The sequence below is a fragment of the Solanum dulcamara genome, chromosome 10, assembly GCF_947179165.1.
Source record: "Solanum dulcamara chromosome 10, daSolDulc1.2, whole genome shotgun sequence".
NCBI lineage: Eukaryota > Viridiplantae > Streptophyta > Magnoliopsida > Solanales > Solanaceae > Solanum > Solanum dulcamara.
The window spans coordinates 5,203,131-5,224,342 of NC_077246.1; the positions used below are offsets into that span (position 1 = coordinate 5,203,131).

The following is a 21,212-nucleotide window of genomic DNA, read 5'->3' on the forward strand; positions in this document are numbered from 1 at the left end:
ATAGGATGTATCGGTGAGTTGGAAAGAGAGTTAAAAATATAGGGATTTTTCAGATTTTTACAAATAGTAGGGATTAATAATAAATATAGTAATATAAGGTGCGTAGATAAGTAATTTTTCCTTCTTTTTTTGACTGACTAGCTAAAAGAAAAATATATCACATAAATTAAAACATAGGGAGTAGTCGATTTTTGCCCCCAAAAAAGATCTCCCACAATCGATCTTTTACCAACGAAGTTATTTTTCATCTTTTATTTTAAAAAAACCAAACTCCCCAATTTTGGCGCTAAACCGACATCCGAAGATCGATTTTGTTAAAAAGAAATTTAAAATAAAAGGTAAATTTTCTCCGACCTTTTTTGAGGTCGATTTTTTTAAGGTTGGTTTTAGGTATTTTTGAGTAGTGTAATTGGTATTGTTTATATAGATTGTTTTTATAATTTTAGTATGGCCTACTTTTTGCTAAGTTTGCATGAATTTCAAAAACTTGATATTGTAATTAACTTTATAGCTAAACCAATGATGACCTACTTATTAAGTACTCTCAACATTTTTAACCTGCACAAACTTAAAATTAATCAGAACATTTGTTTTTTTTTTTTAAAATTCAAAACAGAAACTCAGCTAAAAAAGGAAACTGGATTGTGGTAAGCGTGGATCGAACATGCACCAATCGGGCATCGAACCAGGGATTGTACCGTGCCCATTGATGTTACATAAAAAAATCAAAAGTGATTCAACATTTACTATATTTATATAAAATATAATTTTAGTCATGTATAAATCATGAAATTTTTCGCAGAAGGGCTTCCAGATGAATCCATTGGCTATATTTGGCTCCGCCCTGTGTGGAAATTAAAAAAAAAGTGTTATTCAATCAACCAGAAAGCAGGCAAAAAAAGATCTCCGGGAGTCGAACCCAAGTTTGTACCGTGGCAAGATAATATATAAATATGCCCTGAACTTTGCTTCAGCTATCATCTATGTTTTCTAACTTTGAGTGTGGATAAGTATACACTAAAACTTGTATAAAATTGAAGAAATAGACACATTCGTCCTGTGTGACATCCTACATGATAATATTGTGTTATATGTGGCGTTCTACGTATATTATGCCACGTGGGACGTGTGTGTCTATTTGTTCAATCTTGTACAGTTTAAGTGCCTACTTATGTACACCAAAGTTGGAGGCATAAATGTCAACTGAAGCCAAGTTAAAGGGTATATTGATGTATTGTGCCTTTTTTATTTGATAAATATTTAATGACACCATTAACATTTTATTCATATTAGGTCCCACTTATTTGAAGAAAAAAATCCACAAAATGTACTTTTTAAAAAAATAGTTTTGTATAAAATCTTTTTATATTTTTTAAACTTCATATCAAATAAAATTACACTATATTAATTGGGACGGAGGGAGTAGTTTTTTTTCTCCTTTAATCCAACGGTCAAAGGGATGATTTTGAACGCATGTACATGAGGTAGGGAAATGAATATCAAAATTAAGTAAAAAAAATTATCTAATAAAAACATAACACTTGTCACTTACTTATTTGATGTAAATAAACACTAGGCATAGCTATATATGTATATTTTCCCATTTGTTGAAATAAGTCTATCACTGCTGGAAAACCCATTTTTCTGTAGGCATCCATCGGGTCCGAGATTATATACTGCTGCAGAAACTAAATCGAAGGGTTGTTATAATTGAGTTAATAGTTTAAAGCCCCTTAAATTTGACACAGTTTATTAAATACACACGTAATTATGAGAAGTCTTATAGTTTGTTTGGATAAAAAAAAATTTAAGCTGCTTATAAGCTGAAAACTCTTTATTTTAAGCTGAAAAAAAACCTGGGGTAACCCAATTTATTTTTTTGGCTTATAAGTCGTTTTCAGCTTATAAGCTGTTTTAGATAAGCTAAGTCAAACAAACTCAATTATTTTGGGGGGCTTATTTTAAGCACAAAATGACTTTAAATTGATCATTCAAATACTCAAAAAAGCTGAAAATAACTTATATGCAGCTTATAAGCTAATCCAAACGGGCTCTTAATACCTCTCAAACATGGATATTTTGGAACTATTTACCCCTAAACTATGATAAATCTTAATTAGCCCCTTAAACATGAATTTTTGAAACTATTTACCCCTAATATGTCACAAGGCACAAAAATTACTATGTCCAATTTATATAACACACTTTCTGTTTTAGATAATTTCTAAAGAAATGACACATTTTTATATTTAGTAAGACTTTAATTTTCGTTTCTATTTATATAATGCAGTTTGACTTGAAATGAAGTTTAAAAAAGATGTTGTCTAAAATAAGTTATAAATATTTGTGTGACAATAATTATTTCATTAGGGAGAAAATATTAATCATGTGGCATATTAGGGAGGACAAATAATTCCAAAAATTCATGTTTGAGTGGATAATTAAAATTTCTCATTATTTAGGGTTAAACAGTTCCAAAAATTCATGTTTGAGGTGGTAGTTCGAATTTTTCATAGTTTAATCACGCATTTAATAAAGTGTGTCAAATTTAACGCTTTAATTATTGACTCTTATATATTTTCACAGAATAACAGTAGTACTTTTTTTGGCCTATAAATCCTCCATAGCTATAGCACTATTATTCCTTCCATTTCTCTGAACTTATAACTAACTGATCTCATTATTATTTTCCTCCGCAAAAAAATGAAAACCTAAATTCTGAAATTTTCTCGGAGAATCAGCAATGGAGTATTTTACATAAAAACTCAACAATGGAGTATTTCTCATCAAGTAACCGGAGAATAATCGAGAAATTATAAGAATTAATTGAGTAATTAGAAACAAAATTAGATCCTCTGTTTGTGGTTTATACTGTAATTATGATGTATGGATATATTAATGAATATGTAGACGACAATGTTGATGATAGAGAGATAATGCACGAAGGAGTTGATGTTGATGAAGATGAAGATGAGTCACAGGAGATAACTCAAGACGATGCATGGGCAGTTATCAGTTCATATTTTGAAGAAAAGGGACTTGTGAGGCAACAATTAGACTCATTTGATGAGTTCATACAGAATACAATGCAGGAAATTGTTGATGAAACTGCTGATATTGAAATCCGACCTGAATCTCAGCATAATCCTGCTCGTCAATCCGATTTCGTTGAGGTTACCTGTTTTCTTATCAGTAGTATTAGCATTATTCTCGTAGTTTCTTGTTCGTCTATTTCAATTATCACTTGTGTTTTTGGTGCTCTATCCTCCCAGACTCCACTTGTGGAATTATAATGTGTGTTGTAGTTGTTGGATTTGTTGTAGGATTGTGCTTAATGTCGGTTTAGTTGCATCCTTGTAAGTAAATTAGAGAGTAATAGCTTTATCAAGTTGAATATTGGTATTTGACATTTAGGCTGCATTTATTTTTTGGGATATAACAACAGCCTCACCTCAATCTCAAGCTAGTTGTGGTTTGATTAAGTGATTTTTTAGCTCTATTTGGGCACATTTCATTTCGATACTCGATAGATATTCTTTAAACCTTGAACTTATCATTGCACTATGATACAATCTCTACCAAACATAAAACATTTGTGTAAAATATCGGATCTGATGTAAGTGTTTCGATAGTGATTAGCATTAATATCAACTAGTTGGTATTACCTATACAAATGTTTTTCTTCCATTATTTTGTGAGGATGCTTAATTACTCATGAATGACAATAAGTTTCAAAAGCCTTCCACCTTGCTGTTTGCTTACGATGTTCATTCTCTAAGTTTTAGCAGAACGGCTTGTGTTACCATTTGACTTTAAAATGAGCTAAAATGTAATTTCATGTGAATACTTTCTCGGATCTTAGATCTATCTCTTTAAGTAATTTCATGAATAAAATCTTTTCAAGAATTATTCATGAACGACTTAAGGCAGTGTTACCTAAGATTATTTCTCCGGAACAAGCAAGATTTGTGCAAGGAGGGAGTATAGCAGAGAATGTGTTAGTATTGCAAGAAATCATTGTTGAAATCAAAAAGAGAGGAAAGCCACCAAATTTAATTATAAAACTGGATATGATGAAAGCTTATGACAGGGTGGAATGGATATTCATGACTAAGGCATTAAGAAGAATAGGCTTTGGGGAAAGGATTATTGATATGGTGTTCAGACTAATCAGTGACAACTGGTACTCGATTCTACTAAATGGACAACCAAAGAGATTCTTTAAATCTTCTAGAGGACTTAAACAGGGTGATCCTCTCTCACCTACCCTGTTTATATTGGCAGCTGAAGTTATGTCTAGATCCCTAAATGCTCTTATGGAGAAGAAAGACTTTAAGAGGTTTGGAATGCCAAGAGGTAGTCTCAAAGTGAATCATTTAGCATTTGCAAATGATATGATTATAATGTGCAAGGCAGAAGTGAGTACAATGCTGACGATTACAGATACTTTGAAGAGATATGAAGATACTTCTGGACAGAAAATAAACAAGGAGAAGAGTGTTATTTGTATGCATCATTCTGTAGCAGGAGGAGAAATAGTGATAGCTGAGGTAGCAACAGGAATCCTAAGAAAGGAATTTCCTTTCACTTACTTGGGATGCCCTATATTCTATAAAAGGAAGCAGAAAGCATATTATCAGCAGATTTTACAAAGGATTGGTTCAAAAATTCAGGCATGGAAAGGAAACTTACTATAGCTATTCTAATAAAATATGTGCTCCAAATCACTCCAATTCATTGCCTGTCAGTCATGAATCCTCCCATGAATGTACTGAATCAATCTCAAAAAATGATGGCACAATTATTTTAGAGCAGTTGTGTTGGAGGGAGAGGAAGACATTGGACAAAGTGGAGAAATTTATGCTTGCCAGAGAAGGAAAATGGACTAGGATTCAGACTAATGAAAGATGTATCAATGGCCCTATTTTACAAATTATGGTGGAATTTTCGAACAAAGCCATCTCTATGGAGTGAGTATATGAGGAAAAAGTACTGTAAAAAAGAGCATGCAAATGAAGTAATTTGGAGAATAGGAAATGGAGGATCACAGGTGTGGAAGAAAATGCTACAGACCAAAGATCTTATTGAGCATCAAATTTTTTGGCTACTAAGAAAGGGATCAACATCAGTATGGCAAGATAACTGGATAGAAATGGGAACTTGTTCACCATTACAGGAGAAGACTACGAATAGGAAGATAATTACAAAAGAGTTGATGAATTAGTAAAGAGGAAAAAATGGGACATAGAAGTTTTGAATGATATACTGCTATATGAGCTAGTAGAGCATATCAATCATAATATTCAATCTCCTCGACAAATGATTGAGTTAGATAAGCCAGTATGAATGATGGACAATAAAGAAACCTTTTCTGTGAAATCAGTTTGGCAGTATATAAGGTATAACGAAGGACAAAATAAAATTTATAAGTGGATCTGGACAAAAGACATTCCTTTTAAAGTGACATTCACAATGTGGAGATTATGAGAATTTAAATTACCTATAGATGACAGAGTAAGAAGATGGAGACTGGAAGGTCCATCTAGGTACTGGTGTTGTGAAAGACCTAATCAGGAGACACTTGCTCATGTGTTCCTGGAATCTTTTTTAGCTAACAGGACTTGGTCCTATTTTTGTTCTTTTGCAGGTTTAAACATTGAAGGACTGCACCTGAGGGAAGTGATAATGCTATGGTAGGAGAGAGATGTTAAAAAAGCAATGAGACCATACTATCGAGCTATCCCTAACTTTATAATATGAACTTTGGAGAAGGAGGAATAGAATGAAACATGAGGGAAGTAAGACATCAATTCAGATAGTCATTCATAATATTACCAGGAACATTTTCATGATATTACAAATGAGGAAGCCTAATATGAAATGTCCTAGTAATTGGCTAGATATGATTAAAGAATTGAAAGGTTACAGATCCAAGATGAAGGTAACAAGAGTATTGTGGGATTTTCCACTAGTAGGTTGGCTAAAATACAATACAGATGGGGCTTCGAGGGGAAATTCAGGTATAAGCTCCTATGACTTTTGTTTGAGGAATGAAAGAAGGGATTTACTGTATGCAGAAGGAGCTACTATTGAAAACACCACTAACTCTGTAGCAGAGACGAAAGCAATTCTAGAAGCATGTAAACATAGCAGGCAGGAGCGACACAATAATATAATCATTTAAACGGATTTTATGCTATTGTACAAGATTCTAGAAGAAAAATGGTCATTCCCTTGGATAATCACAGAGATGGTGACAGAAATCAAGACATGCTTACAGGACAAACAACTACATTCCAACACATTTTCAGGGAAAGAAATCAACTAGCAGACTACTTGGCAAATATTGCAATTGATAAAAGAAGGTACAACTACCAAGATTTCAGCAGTTTGGAAGTAGCGGGAAGAAAGATCACTAACAGTGATAAACTAAAATGTCCCTATTTGAGAGTAACTCTAGCAAAGGGATAGAGGGGATAGGGAGCTTCAAAGTGTTAGGTGTTTTGTTTTTGATTGTTTGTTTATTTCTTTCCTAGTCGATTGGGTTATACTCATTACTTCATCAATAAAATACCAAAATTTAATCAAAAAAAAAAAAGCTAAAGTGTAATTGGTTCTAATTCTGCAGACAATCTATAAGATCAAGTTTACTCAGATATACTTGAGTAGACCTATGATGACAGAGTCTGATGGAGAGACTAATACTTTGTTTCCAAAGGCTGCAAGGTTAAGGAACTTAACGTACTCTTCCCCCCTATATGTTGATGTGAAGAAGGAAGTAATAAAGAAAGGTCATGACTTCGAAGAAGTCACCGAGAATCAGGAATTTACCAAAGTTTTCATTGGAAAGGTAGCAAAATGTGGATGCATCAACTGATAGTATTAATATTTTTTATTTGGGGGTCCCTTAATGCTTTTGAATTTCAGGTTCCTATAATGCTTAGATCAAGCTACTGCAGCTTGTATAACCTATCAGAGAAAGATTTAACTGAGTTGGGAGAGTGTCCGTATGATCAAGGTGGATACTTCATAGTCAATGGGAGTGAGAAAGTTCTGATTGCACAGGAGAAAATGAGCAGTAATCATGTCTATGTATTCAAGAAAAGACAACCAAACAAGTATGCTTATGTGGCTGAAGTTCGGTCTATATCCGAGGGTCAAAACAAGGCACCTAGCGGCATGTTTGTTAAGATGCTTTCTAGGTCTAATTCTAAGGTTGTAGAACTTAACTCATTTCAAGAATTGCTATGTGTTTGTTGCCATAATTTAATTTGCTTTAGGTCTTTAAGGAACATTTCTCTTCTTTGTGACAGGGGGCCTCAGGGCAATATATTCGTGCCACTCTTCCATACATACGGACTGAAATTCCAATTATAGTTGTCTTCAGGGCATTAGGATTTATCGCTGACAAGGATATATTGGCGCATATTTGTTATGATTTTGCTGACACACAGATGATGGAATTACTTCGTCCTTCCTTGGAAGAAGCTTTTGTGATTCAAAATCAGCAGGTGTTGTTCAAGTTTTGTCGAGTTCTCGTGATAGTATCTTGTCATTCTAACTTAAACTATTTATCTTATATATTTTGGTAGGTGGCACTTGACTATATTGGCAAAAGAGGATCTACTGTTGGTTTCACAAGAGAAAAGAGAATCAAGTTGGGAAATTCTTGATATTCAATGCTGAAGCTTTTTGTGTTTCTCGTTTTCTTAGAAGAACTGTTCATCTATATTGCAGGTATGCCAAAGAGATTCTCCAAAGGGAAATGCTTCCACATGTTGGTACTAGAGAGTATTGTGAAACTAAGAAGGCCTACTATTTTGGGTGAGATTATGATCCTGGATTTGGAATTTACGAACATTGTTAAATAATTTATAACAGATAGTTGTATTCTTTTTTAACAGCTACATCATCCATCGTCTTTTACTCTGTGTACTGGGACGGAGGCCTGAAGATGATAGGGATCATTATGGAAATAAAAGACTGGATCTTGCTGGCCCTTTACTTGGTGGCTTATTCCGAATGGTCTGCAGTTTGTTATAAATGTTTTGGTTGGACAAGCTGAGGAGAAGTTCCTACTAATAATAAATGTCGATACTTATGCAGCTATTCAGGAAGCTAACAAGGGATGTGAGATCCTATGTTCAAAAGGTTACTATCTTGGCTCCTTTTTGGTGTTCTATCTATTTTCATATATGGAGCTTCTGCAAAATTAAGTAATCTACTTTTGTGGGCAAGCCAGTGTGTCGATGGTGGAAAGGATGTGAATTTGCAATTTGCGATTAAAGCTAAAACAATTACAAGTGGACTTAAGTATTCTCTTGCTACCGGGAACTGGGGACAAGCAAATACTGCTGGTACCAGGGCAGGAGTTTCACAGGTGAGCTATTACTACTTGTATAGACTTTTTTTAAAAAAATTTCATCGTTTTCTCTTGTTTCACTTTTGTATGCATGCTTACACAGGTTTTGAATCGCTTGACATTTGCATCTACTCTTTCTCACCTGCGTAGATTGAATTCACCAATAGGGCGGGAGGGTAATTTTCTCTTGTTCTTAGAATTGACTTCATTTGTTCCTTTTTGTAGTTTCTTTGTCATCAATGTCTTATACCTTGGTAACCAGGTAAATTGGCAAAACCTAGACAGCTTCATAATTCTCACTGGGGAATGATGTGTCCAGCAGAAACGCCCGAAGGACAAGTAACATCATACATGACACTCATTTATTTATTAATTTTTCATGATTTTATGAATATTATAACATTTTGTCTGCTGCTGATATGTTAGGCATGTGGACTGGTAAAGAACCTTGCTTTAATGGTGTACATAACAGTAGGATCAGCAGCAAATCCAATTTTGGAGTTTTTAGAAGAGTGGAGTACAGAAAATTTTGAGGTGTGCAATTCCTGGAAGATAGATACTCATGGATCTCAAAGTTCTAAATTTTGTGACAAGTTCATGACACTCTTTAACTTTAGGAAATATCTCCCGCGGTTATTCCCCAATCTACCAAGATTTTTGTAAATGGTTGTTGGGTCGGCATTCATCGTAATCCAGATCTGTTGGTTAGGACACTGAGACAGCTGAGGAGACAGGTTACACTACCACATTATTTTCTTCTCTTTCTGGTGTATACATACTCTTCAGTGATTGTTCCTGCAAGTTTTAGATATTTGAGTTATGAGAATTGTGACATTTGTTCTCTTTTAGGTTGATGTTAATACTGAAGTTGGAGTTGTTCGCAATATAAATCTAAAGGAACTGCGGCTATATACAGATTATGGACGTTGTAGTAGGCCATTATTCATCGTGGATAAAAAGAAGTTGATGATAAAGAAGAAGGATATTGTCTCACTGCAAATGAGGGTATATACTGTTTATCTAGATTGAATCATTCTAGAATTGTTCAGTCCCATTGATCTTGCTTGTGCTGATTTCAGGAGACATCTGAAGATTCTGGCTGGCATGATCTTGTGGCAAAAGGATTTATCGAGTATGTTGATACTGAGGAAGAAGAAACTACAATGATCGCAATGACCATAAATGTAAGAAGTCGTGAACTACACCTATTGCTATACAGTGTATTATTCCTAGTACTGACCAAAAAAAATGCTGCTGCCCTTCTTCGTTGAAGCTTAATCATCCATTTCTTGAGTTTTAGGTTCTTCTAATTCAGGAAGAGGTAGAGTTAGTGTTCTTAGACTCAAAATTTCTATAACAAGATTTTCATGAACGTTTTAGGATCTTACAAATTCAAGGCTGAACCCAGATGAGGCTTATTCTGATACCTACACACACTGTGAAATCCATCCATCTTTGATATTGGGAGTGTGCGCTTCAATCATACCATTTCCAGATCATAACCAGGTGAATCAATATGGTTTGTGAGTCCCTTCGGGAACATTTGACAAAAAATTTCTGTATTTTATGGTATGTCTTGGATACATATTTAGTCAAGTCTGTTCACCATCTTAATCTACATTCCTTCCAAATATCTGTTTTCCTTTATTAAACCATTTTTTTGGCTTCCGCTTTGTTGTCTTTAATTTTGACATGTTTCAGTCCCCTCGTAACACATATCAATCTGCTATGGGAAAGCAAGCAATGGGGATTTATGTTACCAATTACCAATTTCGGATGGTAGGCTATGTTTTCTCTGTACTGCGAGCTTTCCTTTGTTCTTCAGGAACTTTCCAGTATTAAGTATTCTTGTTCTTGATTATTTCTAATTTAAATAACAGGATACATTGTCCTATGTACTGTATTATCCACAAAAGCCTCTTGTTACTACGCGGGCTATGGAGCATTTGCATTTCAGGCAGCTTCCAGCTGGCATTGTAATTAAGTACCTGCTTATTTCTTGCCTTTATTCTTAACTTTCTTGCTTTATAGAGATAGTAATCTTTTCCTGTTGGATTTGCAAAAGAATGCCATTGTTGCCATTACCTGCTATTCTGGCTATAACCAAGAAGATTCTGTCATCATGAATCAATCTTCAATTGACCGTGGCTTCTTCCGCTCTCTATTTTTCCGTTCATATAGGTATGTAAGTCTCTTTTTACTTCATATTATCTGCTGTTTCTTTCTCTAATCAAGCTCCTGTCTCCATTTTCCCTCAATAGAGATGAAGAGAAAAAGATGGGAACGCTAGTTAAAGAGGATTTTGGGCGTCCTGATAGAGAACATACCATGGTTTGTTCTTTCTTTTGGTCGTTCTCCTTGTCCCCATAATAGATGTGCTTTTTATAAGAGTGGATCTATTTTATACTTGTATAATGTTGTATTATGGTTGTAATTTCTTGCAGGGAATGAGACATGGAAATTACGATAAATTAGATGATGACGGATTTGCACCTCCTGTTAGTATTACTAGCAAACACAAATTCATCATTCTGCTTAACTGATATGTGCTTGAAATTTTAATCTCTCATAAGTTTTTACTGATGCAAGGGAACAAGAGTTTCTGGTGATGATGTCATAATTGGAAAGACCACACCTATTTCTCAAGATGAGGCTCAAGGACAATCAGCAAGATACACGCGCAAAGACCATAGTACTAGTCTACGACATAGTGAAACTGGAATTGTGGATCAGGTTCCCCTGCTAGTTATTTGTGCTTCAATTTTCCTATGTCTTCAACAAATTTGGGGAACTCATCTCTGAATGAGAATTCTTTTTTTCACATTTCTTGTTGGCAATTTTACTTCACATATAATCATTTGTTAACTGTCTTGTTGATAAGTTGTTTCCTTGCCTTTTAGGTTCTTTTGACAACAAATGCAGATGGATTGAGATTTATCAAAATAAGGATGAGATCTGTCAGGATTCCACAGATTGGAGACAAATTCAGCAGCCGGCATGGACAAAAAGGAACCATTGGAATGACCTATACACAAGAAGACATGCCGTGGTCCGCTGAAGGCATCACCCCCGATATCATTGTGAATCCACATGCCATCCCTTCTCGTATGACAATAGGTCAGCTAGTTGAGTGCGTCATGGGGAAGGTTGCTGCTCACATGGGAAAAGAAGGAGACGCTACCCCTTTCACTGATGTTTCTGTAAGTTCAGGAAGAATTTTTCCGAAAACAAAGATTTATATAATTGTAAAAGCAATTGAGACCAAACATATCTTCAGATTCTTCAAGTTAAATACATTTCAAGATGATATAATGTGTCAGGAGGTTCTTGAGCTACTTGTTTATCAAATGCTATTAGGGGTTAATACTAATTCATGAATGTAAATTAACCATTCAAATACTTTCAGGTGGATAGTATCAGCAAAGCTCTACACAAGTGTGGTTATCACATGAGTGGTTTTGAGAGAATGTATAATGGTCATACAGGCCGTAAATTGACTGCAATGATATTCTTGGGGCCAACTTACTACCAGAGACTGAAGCACATGGTGGATGATAAGATCCATTCTCGTGGCCGGGGTCCTGTGCAGATTCTCACTAGGCAGCCTGCTGAAGGGAGATCTCGCGACGGAGGACTACGATTTGGGGAGATGGAACGTGACTGTATGATAGCTCATGGAGCTGCACACTTCCTTAAAGAGAGGCTGTTTGATCAAAGCGATGCTTACAGAGTTCACGTATGCCAGCAATGTGGTTTAATTGCTATTGCTAATCTGAAAAAGATGTCATTCGAGTGCAGATCTTGTAGGAATAAAACTGACAATGTTCAGGTACAAACCTCCTTTTGCCTCTTTTTTTTTGTGCACATACCACTTGTTTAACTACAATATCTGATTGTTAAGGCATTAATACTACTTTACTGGAATGTGTAGGTGTATATTCCCTATGCCTGTAAGCTTCTGATTCAAGAGCTCATGTCAATGGCAATTGCCCCAAGAATGCTTACAAAGGAATTGAAACCATCAAGTGGAATGTAAGCATCCCAACTGCACTACTTGTTTCAGAGTCCGGTTCTGCACTTGGTCATCACACGTCTATTTACTGGAATTCCTACAGATTTTTCTGGATATCTATAGAAATTTCAAGATTGCAGTGCAAATGTATCCGAGCTACTCCTTTGTATTGTTTGCAATAGCTTGTGCTTCTACATCAAAGAGGATGGAAATTGGATGAACCTGTGACTTTAACGAAGTGCTCTTATGGTCACTAGTAATGTTTATGCTTGCAGGGAAAACTTTCTGAGCAGTTGCACAAATCTATTTTGATTGTTAACAAACATTTGTTCTAATCTGGATATCCTATTTTTACTTTTTATTAACATTATCCAGAGACTTGGGAGCTGTTTGAACATTTCTTCCTATTTTTCAGAACTATTTTTGACAAATTTCAAGTGAAAACTCATTGTTACTAATAAGACATCAATTCTTTCCCAAGTGAAATGCATGTCCAAATGCTATTCAACTTCCAAATACCATTTTTTCAACTTCAACTTTAAAAACTAATTTTTCTTGAAATTAAGACAGAAAAAGAGAAATATACATTTATATGAAACTCAAAAAATTATTGAAAAAAGTAAGCAGAAGGAATAATAAGATGACAGCAAAATATGAGTAACAACATGGCAGCTTTGTTAAGCAAAGACAGTATTTTCTACTAGAACATAAAAATGTCATCTTGATCAACAACTTGCTCAATATGAAATACAATCTAGCTTGTCCAGTGTCTTCTCAAGATCTTCTTTAAGTCTATGAATTGCACTCTTAAGTTCCACCACACTTTCCGTCAATTGGCCTCTTAACTGAGAAAAACTGCATTCAGCTTTGCAGTGCTGCACAATTAACCAATATTAGTATAGCAAGACTATTTCAATAGGCACAACCAACAATGTAATAAAGAGGCTGCAAACAAAATAAAAAACACAAAAAAAGTAAATGTACCACAGGACAAGCAAAGTAAACTTGATTATCTGTTGCTGGAGGAACTGTTCCTTTAGGCACAGCCTGCATTTCCTTGGAGTCAGATGGTATATAAGTTACTTGATTCTCCGTAGCTGGAGAAACTGTTCCTTTAGGCAAATCCTGCATTTCCTTGGAGTCTGATGGTATCTCAGTTGCTTGATTTTCCATAGCTGAAGAAACTCTTCCCATAGGTGAGGCCTGCATTTCCTTAGAGTCTGATGGTATCTCAGCAGAAAAGCAGCCAATGTTTTCAGAAGATGAAGCATTTTCCTTAGAAAGTTCATTGGATGATGGCTGGGCTAAAACAACCGGTAATCCCACATTTGGAAGATTGAAAACAGTGTCTTCATAGGAGACTAGTTGAGCAACATCCTTCATTCCTTCAACTACCTCAGTTGATTGATCACAAATCACGGAAACATTTTCTACGTCCTTAATACTCTCATTGGACAAGACATTCACGAAGACCCATGGAGCAACGTCTTTCTTTACCTCAGCAACAGATTCACCAGACTCAACACTTTCAGCAATGCAACTAGAATTCTGAGACACTTCATTAGCTTCAATGACATCTTTATGCATTTCTTTGTCCTCATTTGTAGTAACATGCAACAAAGACTCTTCATTAGCTTCAATGACATTCTCCATCAAAGAAACATCCTTAAACACATCAGCAACTACATCTATAGCGCGATTGCCAACAGTAGCTGCTTCATTTGCTGCCAATACTTCAACCTCAATTGCTTCACCAGGCACAACAACAGGTACATCCCTAAAAAAGAATCCTCTGTCTTAAACATAGTCCAAAGTATTAATGTTATTATCAGAAAAGAAATTATGGTACCTTTCAAGCATTTCTTCCGGCGTCATGTCATCAGACAACATCTCAAACTTTTGTTCAGGTGCACTAGTCAATTGTTCTGTTTCCACTCCACAAGATTCATTTTCTTGCAAAATTTCATCAGATTCAACCCTTTCCATAATGCAACCAGCAGTCTTAGACAAAACAGGTTCATCATTTGACACTAAAATGTCCTCATTGGATGTAACATCCAGCATGGGCACTTCATTTTTTTCTTGAATAGCCTTGGAATTATAAGAAACTTCTTCAATTGTGTTCTTGACTTCATTCAAATCAGCCCCTTTGGCTAACCTTACAGAAACTGTGGTTAACTCAGAGTGAAAAAATCAATAATCACACAAACTAGAATTTGTTGGAAGATTTACTAGTTTATGAATCATTTTATCTAAAAAAAATCAAGCTTTATGTCTACTAGGAGAAAATATTTATGCCACATAACTCCTACTTTGAGTTTATTAGCCAATTTACCCTATATTTGTGTATAAAAACCAGTTGATACATTATATATAGTGTTTTTCTCAAGTATAACATTATATTATATTATAATTTAGTCTACGTGTGACGTAATATTTTATGTCGGATCATTTATATGAGAAAAGATAAAAGAGCGGAATTTTTTTAAAGAACAAAATTACCATCAGTTTGTTTTGCCATTGCCTTTGCTTCATTCTTCCTCTTTGAAGCTCTCCTTTTCTTTGGACCAGATGGCATTTTTGTTTCTACTTTTTCTCACAATTTTGATTAATGTAAAATGAAGAAAATTTAGTAGTACACTAAAAAAGGAATAGAAAGGATTATATAGGTATAATTCTAATAAGTCTCTTAAAATTCTGTGACTGTTTTAATTAAACTAATTAAATAAGGTCTAGTTCATGAACGGTTGATTGCACTTCCCATGAAACTTAATTAAATTGTAATTTTCCTTATTCCCTAAAACTGTTGGGAATATAGAAGAAAAAAAATTAGATGAAATGAACAAAAAATTTGATTATACCAATACAATCTACAAAAAATATTTTATTTAAGGAAAAAGTAGAATTATAATTTGTATTTTTTTGAAAAACCGCTACTTTTTGGGTGCACATATCAACTCCTCTGCACTAATAACTCGCAAATCACATATGATGTATAAATCGAACTAAGCAAACCTGATGCGATGAACTTGACTAAAAAGACGTTGACGGGTGAAATCGATCTTTGACCTCTCCTATGTAATATCACCTGCACCAACTCAGTCATTCTTATAATTATGATTTAATTCTTGCTAATGATTTCTGTAAGAATTGTTTGTTTGTTTTAACATTTCTAGTCTTAATGTTTTTTTTTTCTTCTCTTATTTCAATCTCTACTTGTAATCATCTAAATTATTTCTCAGTTTCATTGACCTAAATCTGCACACCCACAGAACCTCTGTCGTTGCAGCCCCGCAGCACCTCCACCAGCAGTGCCCCTCAACTTGCGCTCACAGCTCACTACTTCTTCTTCTTCTTTCTTTTTCTTTTTCTTTCCTTTTGCTTGTTTTCCAACGAATACCTCCAGATCTGTTCAGATTTGGCCTAGATCTATTGATTTCCGGCGTCGTCTCGCGGTTTTTTATTTTTCGGCGTGAACAGTATTTTCCGGTGTGAACAGTGTTTCCGGTATGAACAGTGTTTCCGGTGTGAACAGTGTTTCCGGCGTGAATCAGGTTCTTTTCAACTGGAGTTGGTACCTCCGGTTTATCTATATTTTTGTTCATACACTTATCGTTGCATTTTGCTAACTTTAGATTTTTGAATAATTTATTAATTCCTACATATTTTCGTGGCTTTAGATAGTGATGGTAGATTAAGGTCATGTTCTCATTCAGGGACGGGGTCGGGGACGAGGGTAAGGAGGGGTAAGTGGGTTAAAGGAGCGTCTAGACTGAGAGTTGGTTCTTGGAATATTGGAACGTTAACGGGCAAATCCATAGAGCTAGTTAAAATTCTAAAGAAGAGAAAGATTAATATAGCTTGTGTCCAAGAGATCAAATGGGTAGGTTCTAAAGCTAGGGAGGTAGACGGGTATAAGCTTTGGTTTTTAGGTAGATCGAAATATAGGAATGGGGTAGGCATTTTAGTAGACAATGATCTAAGGGATCAGGTAGTGGAGGTTAGGAGAGTCAACGATAGGATGTTGTCGATTAAGGTGGTCGTTGAAGGGAGCACATTCAACATTATTAGTGCTTATGCGCCACAAGCGGGCTTAAGAGAGGAGGATAAGAGGCGCTTTTGGGAGGATTTGGACGAGTTAGTGGGAGGTATACCACCTACTGAGAAGCTTTTCGTGGGAGGGGATTTCAATGGGCACATCGGGTCTATTTCAGGAGGGTATGATGATGTGCATGGAGGCTTTGGCTACGGGGTCAGAAATGTAGGAGGCCTTTCACTTTTGGAATTCGCAAGAGCTTTTGGGTTGGTCATAGCCAATTCGAGTTTCCCAAAGAAGGAAGACCACTTGGTAACATTCCATAGTTCGGTGGCTAAGACTCAGATAGACTTTTTACTCCTGAGGAAGGTCGATAGAGGTCTGTGCAAAGACTGTAAGGTCATTCCGATAGACAACCTTACAACCCGACATAAGCTTTTGGTGATGGATTTAGGGATCAAGATGATGAGGAATAAGAGGGTCGGGGATGATCGATCTAGGATCAAATGGAGGAGTTTGACCACTGCAAATGCCCTGGAGATGGGAGAGAAGTTGAAGGCCATGGGGGCCTGGGATAGTAATGGGGATGCGACCAGTATGTAGGATAGGACGGCTAGTTGTATTAGGACTGTGGCAAGGGAAGTGTTGGGAGTCTCGACTGGTAGTCGTAGTCAGCATCGAGGAGACTGGTGGTGGAATGGAGAAGTGCAAGAAAAGGTGGAAGCAAAGAAGATGGCGTACGCAAAGTTGATAGAAAGCACAGATGAGGTGGAGAAGTGGACGAATAGGGAACTTTATAAAATAACGAGAAAGGAGGCGAAGTCGGCGATTTCGACGGCAAAAACAACAGCTTTTGAACGCCTTTATGCTGAACTAGAAGAGAAAGGTGGGGATAGAAAATTGTTCAGGCTAGCCATGGCGCGGGAGAGAAGGGCACGCGATGTGGACCAAGTGAAGTGCATTAAGGACGAGCATGGAAAAGTATTGGTAGACGAGACCCTCATTAAACAGAGATGACAGTCCTATTTCCATAAACTCTTGAATGAGGAAGGGGACAGAGACTTTGTGTTGGGAGATTTAGAACATACAGAGAGGCGTTGCGATTTTGGGTATTGCAGGAGTATTAAGGTCGAGGAGGTTAAGAGTGTCGTTCGTAGGATGCGCTGGAGAAGAGCAACCGGACCTGACGAGATTCCTGGGGAATTTTGGAAGAGCATGAGTTCGGTAGGTTTGGAGTGGTTGACTAGGTTATTTAATGTCATCTTTAAAACGGCAACGATGCCCGAAGAATGGAGGTCGAGCATAATGATCCCTCTATACAAAAACAAAGGGGATATCCAGAGTTGCAACAACTATAGAGGTATTAAGCTACTAAGCCATACTATGAAACTGTGGGAAAGAGTGGTAGAGATGAGGGTGAGGAGAGACGTGTCTATTTCAGAGAACCAGTTTGGATTTATGCCGGGACGCTCAACTACAGAAGCCATCCATCTTATGAGGAGACTGGTGGAGCAGCATAGGGAGAGGAAGAGGGACTTGCATATGGTATTCATCGACCTAGAAAAGGCTTATGATAAAGTCCCAAGAGAAATACTATGGACATGTTTGGAGGCTAAAGGTGTACCTATGGCATACATTAGGGTGATCAAGGACATGTACGAGGGAGCCAAAACCAGGGTAAGGACAGTAGGAGGGGACTCAGAGCACTTCCCAGTGGTGATGGGGTTGCATCAAGGATCAGCTCTTAGTCCTTTTTTATTTGCCTTGGTGATAGATGGATTGACGCGACAAATTCAAGGTGCGGTGCCATGGTGTATGCTTTTTGCGGATGACATAGTCCTGATCGATGAGACTCGCCGCGGAGTTAACGCTAAGCTGGAGGATTGGAGACATACCTTGGAGTCTAAAGGGTTTAAGTTGAGTAGGACAAAGACAGAGTACTTAGAGTGCAAGTTCAGTGAGACACCTCAGGAGGTTGACGTTGAAGTTAGGCTTGGTGCTCAGGCCATCCAAAAGAGAAGTAGTTGCAAGTATCTTGGGTCTATCATGCAAGGCAGCGGGGAGATTGACGATGATGCCACACATCGTATTGGGGTAGGGTAGATGAAATGGAGGCTCGCTTCCGGAGTGCTATGTGACAAGAATGTGCCACCAAAACTTAAGGGCAAGTTCTACAAAGTGGTGGTTAGACCGGCTATGCTGTATGGGGCGGAGTGTTGGCCAGTTAAGACTTCTCACATTCAAAAGATGAAAGTTGCTGAGATGAGAATGCTGAGATGGATGTGTGGGCACACCAGGAGCGACATGATTAGAAATGAGGCTATTCGGGACAAGGTAGGAGTGGCCTCGGTGGAAGACAAGATGCAGGAAATGCGACTGAGATGGTATGGACATGTGAAGAGGAGAGACACAGATGCCCCAATGCGGAGGTGTGAGAGGCTGGCCATAGATGGTTACAGAAGAGGTAGAGGTAGGCCGAAGAAGTATTGGGGAGAGGTGATTAGACAGGACATGGCGCAGTTATAGCTTACGGAGGACATGACCTTAGATAGGAGGGTGTGGAGGACCCACATTAGGGTAGAAGGCTAGTTCATAGTCTCGTTATTCTTCTCTATTCATAGGTGTAGTAGTGCATTACGATCTCTTGCGCTTTGACTTCTGATTTCTATTATTTCTGTTATTATTTATTACTTTCTATGCTTTGATTACTCAATTTTACCTGTGACGCTTTCATTATTTATTTAATTGTTATTTGTTATTAGTATTTATTTATTTGTATTTATTTGTTATCTATTCGTTATTTGTTTGTTGTTTTTCTCATAAAGCTTTTAATTTTCTATTCTTATCTAACATTTTTTATGCATTTATGCTTTTACTGAGCCGAGGGTCTCTAGGAAACAGCCGTCCTACCTTGGTAGAAGTAAGGTCTGCGTACATTCTACCCTCCCCAGACCCCATGTTGTGGGATTTCACTGGGTTGTTGTTGTTGTTGTTGTTGTTGTAGTCTTAAAATAACTATTTTTCTTTAAAACTCTAAGACAAAATAAAGATTTATTCAAATATTTATGATTTGTCATCAAAAAAAAATTTGAGTGCTTTTCCTCTGTTGTGTGTGTTTTAAGTAGGGCTGGGCATAAAATACCGAAACCGAATTACCAAATCGAATCGGCTATTTCGGTATTTTGATATTTGGTAATTCGGTTCGATATTCGGTATTGAAATATAAAATTCAGTATTTCGGTGTCGGTATTCGGTATTTACAATTATACCATTTGATATTCGATATTTATCGAATACCGAAATTAAATGACCAATAGTCCAATACTATACGTCTGTAGGGCCTAAAGGAGTAAAGGGCTAAAGGCCCAATGTAAAAATATTTTAAGTGCAGCCCAAATCCCTAACCCTAAGAGTCTTAAGACCTTGAGTACTTCACCACCTTCATCTCATTTTTGATTTCCCTTTCTATTCATCCAAATCGATAAATCCTAACTTGGACAGCAGTCGTCTTCTTTCAAATTTCTCATTCAAAGCCTGTAATTTCTCCATCTTAATTTCTGATTCCGCTCCATCTTCGTATGGTCGTACCTCCTCCTTCTTCTTCTTCTTCCGTGGACCGTGAGGTGACTGCTAAATTTTTGTTATTCGCTGTTCTCTGTCTACTTACTTGGGTCCTTTCTTGATTTTTTTATCTTGTGGTTCATGTTGGGAGCTTGGGCCTTGGTTATTCATCTATTCAATTCGTTTTCTTTTTGTATTTCATATATTGTTCATGCTGATGTGGAAGGGGCATCGGGGAATATGGGTATAGTCACACAGAAAAGGGAAAATTTAAGTTGTTTTGGTTCTTTTTGTTTAAGTTGTTTTGATTCTTTTAGTTTAAGCTGATACATAAGAATTTGATACGTAAGCAGCTTTACTACTTCTGATAACATGAGAATCTGATACATGTATCAAGCTTTACTACTTATGTATCATATACATAAGAATCTGATACATATATCAAGCTTTACTGCTTATGAATCTGATACATAAGCAGCTTTACTGCTTCTGATAACATGGAAATCTGATACATGTATCAAGCTTTACTGCTTATGTATCAGATACATGAGAATCTGATACATAAGCAACTTTACTGCTTCTGATAACATGAGAATTCGATAAATGTATCAAGCTTTACTACTTATGTATCAGATACATGAGAATCTAATACATAAGCAGCTTTACTACTTCTGATTACATGAGAATCTGATACATGTATCAAGCTTTACTGCTTATGTATCAGATACATGAGTTACAATTTTGTTGTTAAAAAACTAGACTTTGATAAAAGCAAAGTGGTTTATTTAGTTACTAAGCAATTTTCTTGAATTCCTACCGTATATTACTTCAAAATAGCCAACTTGGGGCATTCAGTTGTTTACTTATTTCATAAACTGATATAAATTTTGGCTATACAGATTTCGTTCCCTTTGTTTCACACTCAATGATCAACAAAGGGTCTGTGGATTTGCTTTCTTGTTTCTAAATCAGAATATATTGGAAAGAGTTAATCTTATGTGCTTGAGAACTGGATTGATATGTTGCTGTTGGACCTTAAATTTCCCAAATTGGAGAAAGTGATGTACACGACTGTTGCCAGAGAAGTGAATATGTTGCTGTTGTTACTAATTACATTGACCCCTTGCATAGTATACTTGCATTCTAATACAGTGGACTTCGACTTCAATATGGTATTACAAAATACCGTATCGAACCGAAGTTTGATTTACCGATTATCGAATTACCGAACCGAAGTTTGA

The 21,212-nt window shown here is 36.4% G+C and overlaps 1 protein-coding gene across 1 annotated transcript; it reads left to right on the plus strand.

Moving 5' to 3' along the window:
* The first annotated feature begins 2,793 nt into the window (after positions 1 to 2,793).
* LOC129871118 (DNA-directed RNA polymerase II subunit RPB2-like) lies at positions 2,794 to 12,462 on the plus strand. The gene is made up of 25 exons (XM_055945994.1): positions 2,794 to 3,173; positions 6,629 to 6,850; positions 6,928 to 7,215; positions 7,314 to 7,511; positions 7,593 to 7,657; positions 7,738 to 7,824; positions 7,905 to 8,025; positions 8,107 to 8,151; positions 8,243 to 8,380; positions 8,466 to 8,538; positions 8,625 to 8,701; positions 8,789 to 8,896; positions 8,980 to 9,096; positions 9,212 to 9,367; positions 9,442 to 9,546; positions 9,743 to 9,868; positions 10,064 to 10,141; positions 10,243 to 10,338; positions 10,428 to 10,543; positions 10,624 to 10,693; positions 10,807 to 10,860; positions 10,952 to 11,095; positions 11,263 to 11,562; positions 11,769 to 12,191; positions 12,294 to 12,462. The coding sequence occupies exons 1-25, from the start codon at positions 2,880 to 2,882 to the stop codon at positions 12,396 to 12,398; spliced, it is 3,606 nt and encodes a 1,201-aa protein (XP_055801969.1). The 5' UTR covers positions 2,794 to 2,879; the 3' UTR covers positions 12,399 to 12,462.
* Positions 12,463 to 21,212: the final 8,750 nt, after the last annotated feature.

Bases quoted from the DNA above. Each gene is read 5' to 3' on its own strand.
- LOC129871118 (XM_055945994.1), top strand. From the start codon at position 2,880: ATGATGTATGGATATATTAATGAATATGTAGACGACAATGTTGATGAT. The intron at 6,851-6,927 runs GTAGCAAAATGT...TTTGAATTTCAG, and splicing joins CCAAAGTTTTCATTGGAAAG to GTTCCTATAATGCTTAGATC. The intron at 10,142-10,242 runs GTAGGCTATGTT...TTTAAATAACAG, and splicing joins CCAATTACCAATTTCGGATG to GATACATTGTCCTATGTACT.